Raw genomic sequence first — 2,702 nt, 5'->3', positions numbered from 1 at the left:
TTTCAGCTGAGTTACTGATCTGTTAGAGCAGCCACGTACACATCAGCCCAGTCTCCTCAATGTCTGTACCATCTCAATGACATGAATGACTTGTGTACCATAGGAGCTACTGTCTATTGTTATAACCTTCCTTTGTCTGTTCTTCCAAAAATCAGGCAGTGATGGGTTCCTGTGCACAACTCAGCTACGGCATCACCGGTTGCTTTTTATGCCTCCAGGTAATAATTGTTGTGTGGTATCAGTATACCCCTCTGAAATATTTTCTGCTTGCTAGATAGAATTATGTCTGCAGTTCAACATCAGTGAGCCCTTGGAGATTTCAGTCTGCATGGTAGATAAAGGCAAATGGTCATATTCTTCCACTGATGCAGTTACTGAATTATGCTGGCAGCTTAGAATCAGTGACTTCACTTCTTTTTTGAAGTTGCTGTTTAGGAAACCATAAATAACAGGGTTGACACAGGTGGAAGCCATAGCTACCAGGTGGCACAATGAGAAGATCAGATTGTGGTAGCAAGGCAAAATGATTTTGTAATTCCAGTCTACAATGGTGTTGAAAACATGCAGTGGTAGCCAGCAAAGAGCAAAAGCAGCAACCATGGATGCTAACAATATATTTATCCTTCTCAGCTGAACTGCTCGGTTGCTGTATTCACTCTTCTCAAACATGTCCTTTCTCTTCTGCAGACGTAAGTAGATACGCAGGTAGCAAAGTATAATGAAGAAAAGTGGGATGCAGTATTGCAAGAGCAGTAAAGTGGTGGTGTAGATTAGTCTGTGTTGCTCAGAAGGCCACGAGTCGATGCATATGGCCTTGTCAGTAGAAAAATTCATGATGTGTGAGAGCTGCTTATACAAATCATTAGACAAGATGGAGGTGGTCAAAAAAGGTAGGGACATGAGACATGCTAAAGTCCAAATTACTCCGATTCCTAGATAGGCTTGGGAGATACTTGGCCTCCAGCCAGTCGGGTTTATGATGAGCTGGTGTCTTTCCAGAGCAATAAGAACAAGAGAAAGAATTGACACTGTCACAGATGTGCATTGAGTGAAAGAGGTCATTTTGCACATGACTTCTCCAAATATCCAGTAGTCCATCATGGTGTAAACAACAGTGAAAGGCAGACAGACAAGACACATAAACAAATCTGAAATTATTAAGTTGGAAATTAGGATGTTGGTGACATTGGCCTTTTCCTTCTGCCTGGCGATGACAGCAACCAAACAGATGTTTCCCACAATACCTAGGATGGTCTCCAAGCTGTAAGAGGTGGCCAGAAAGACAGTAAGGTCAGTGATGTTCCTACACTGATTAGAAATATGCATGGGGAAGCTTCGGTTTGAGCTCCAGTTCTTACTGTTCAGGAAAGGAAAACCATCATTAACAGCCCTTGTCTTATTCATCGTGAATCCCAAAAATGTGGTAGTCAAATAGAATCTAAGTCTTCTGGAGCCAGTCTAAAGAAGATTTTCTCTGTTCTTTTTGGCTGTGGAAATTTGGGTATATCTGCAAAGGAAAGGAAAAAATATTGCTTAGTTGTAAGAAATTAGTCAAAAGAGTAAAGGAGGGAGGCAGGAAAGTAAATGCCAAGGCATCTGTGTATATTTACATCTCCCTTTTGTATAGTTTATTAGACTATAAAATGGAGCTCTTGGCTAAAATGTGATATGGAAATCTGCGTAACTCTGAATTATGACTGTTTACTCATTGTGAGGTTGTCCTATGGATTTAAGAAGGTCTTAACTTCATAGTTTAACTCGGTGCAATTTTGTGAACCTCACTAATGCAGTAAAGTGATTCAAGAAAGCTTGATCAAAACACTTAGGGAAAAAAAATTGTATAATTATGCTTTTGCAAGATTCTGATCCAAAACTGAGGAAAAGACACACTGTGGGCCTGCACTTCAATTGAGCTAAACATAAATGTGAAAAGGCATATTAGGTGCATAAAGTCAGCACTAAAATATCTTACGTAAATTAATCTGTGAAATGCATTTGTGATTACAGCTGGAACCAACATTTGCTTGAGACAATCTCCAGGCAAAAATTCAGGTTTATATCCTTAGGAGAGATAATACAGGACAATTTTGAAAAAGTCTAAAATAAATCAAAATAGTTTCAACATTTTTCAGCTTCTACATAGTTATGATAGGTCACAGGAACTGCAGTCCAAATTCCCTGCTTCCCACTTGTAGATAAACTCATGTGCCATGAAGCACTGCTGTCTCCCTCAGGGTGGCTAAAGTGGCCATCACAGGGTTTATCAGAAATATAGTCCAGTCTCCTGATTTTGGTTTCAAGAGTGGATTCTTTTGAACACATCTCTTAATTCCTTATGAGAAGTTTCTTATCAATTCTTCATCAGCCTACTTTTGCTTTTATTAGCCAAGAGAATTCAAGTGTTGTAATAGTATTTGCCATCTCCTGGGTTCTCTTCTTGCACAGGCAGATGGGTCTGCTTCTTAGCCACTGCTGCAAGCCCTGAGCTGGGATTTTCAATTATGTTCCAGGGAGCTGAGCCCACAGGGTTAATTTGGGTTACACTATTTTGAAAATCTCAGCCATAGGACTGCATGGACTCTACCAGATGGCTCCTTGGAGGCTGTCATGATTCCCCTAGCAGAGCCTGCTTTATAATCCTGATCCTGGAGTTCAAATCCTCTATGTCCAGGAGTTGAAGAAAAAAAATCTGACTCTGGTGG

General features: G+C 40.3%; 1 protein-coding gene across 1 annotated transcript; it reads right to left on the bottom strand.

Annotated features, from left to right (window-relative positions):
* Positions 1-270: 270 nt before the first annotated feature.
* Positions 271-1,404, bottom strand: LOC104391107 (neuropeptide Y receptor type 4). The gene has a single exon (XM_010000334.1). The coding sequence runs from the start codon at positions 1,402-1,404 to the stop codon at positions 271-273; it is 1,134 nt and encodes a 377-aa protein (XP_009998636.1).
* Between the last annotated feature and the right edge of the window lie 1,298 nt (positions 1,405-2,702).

Source organism: Chaetura pelagica, unplaced genomic scaffold (genome assembly GCF_000747805.2).
Source record: "Chaetura pelagica isolate M959 unplaced genomic scaffold, ChaPel_1.0 scaffold156, whole genome shotgun sequence".
Classification (NCBI taxonomy): Eukaryota; Metazoa; Chordata; class Aves; order Apodiformes; family Apodidae; genus Chaetura; species Chaetura pelagica.
The sequence above is the reverse complement of the archived record's forward strand: the minus strand, read 5'-3'. Positions and strand labels throughout refer to the sequence as shown.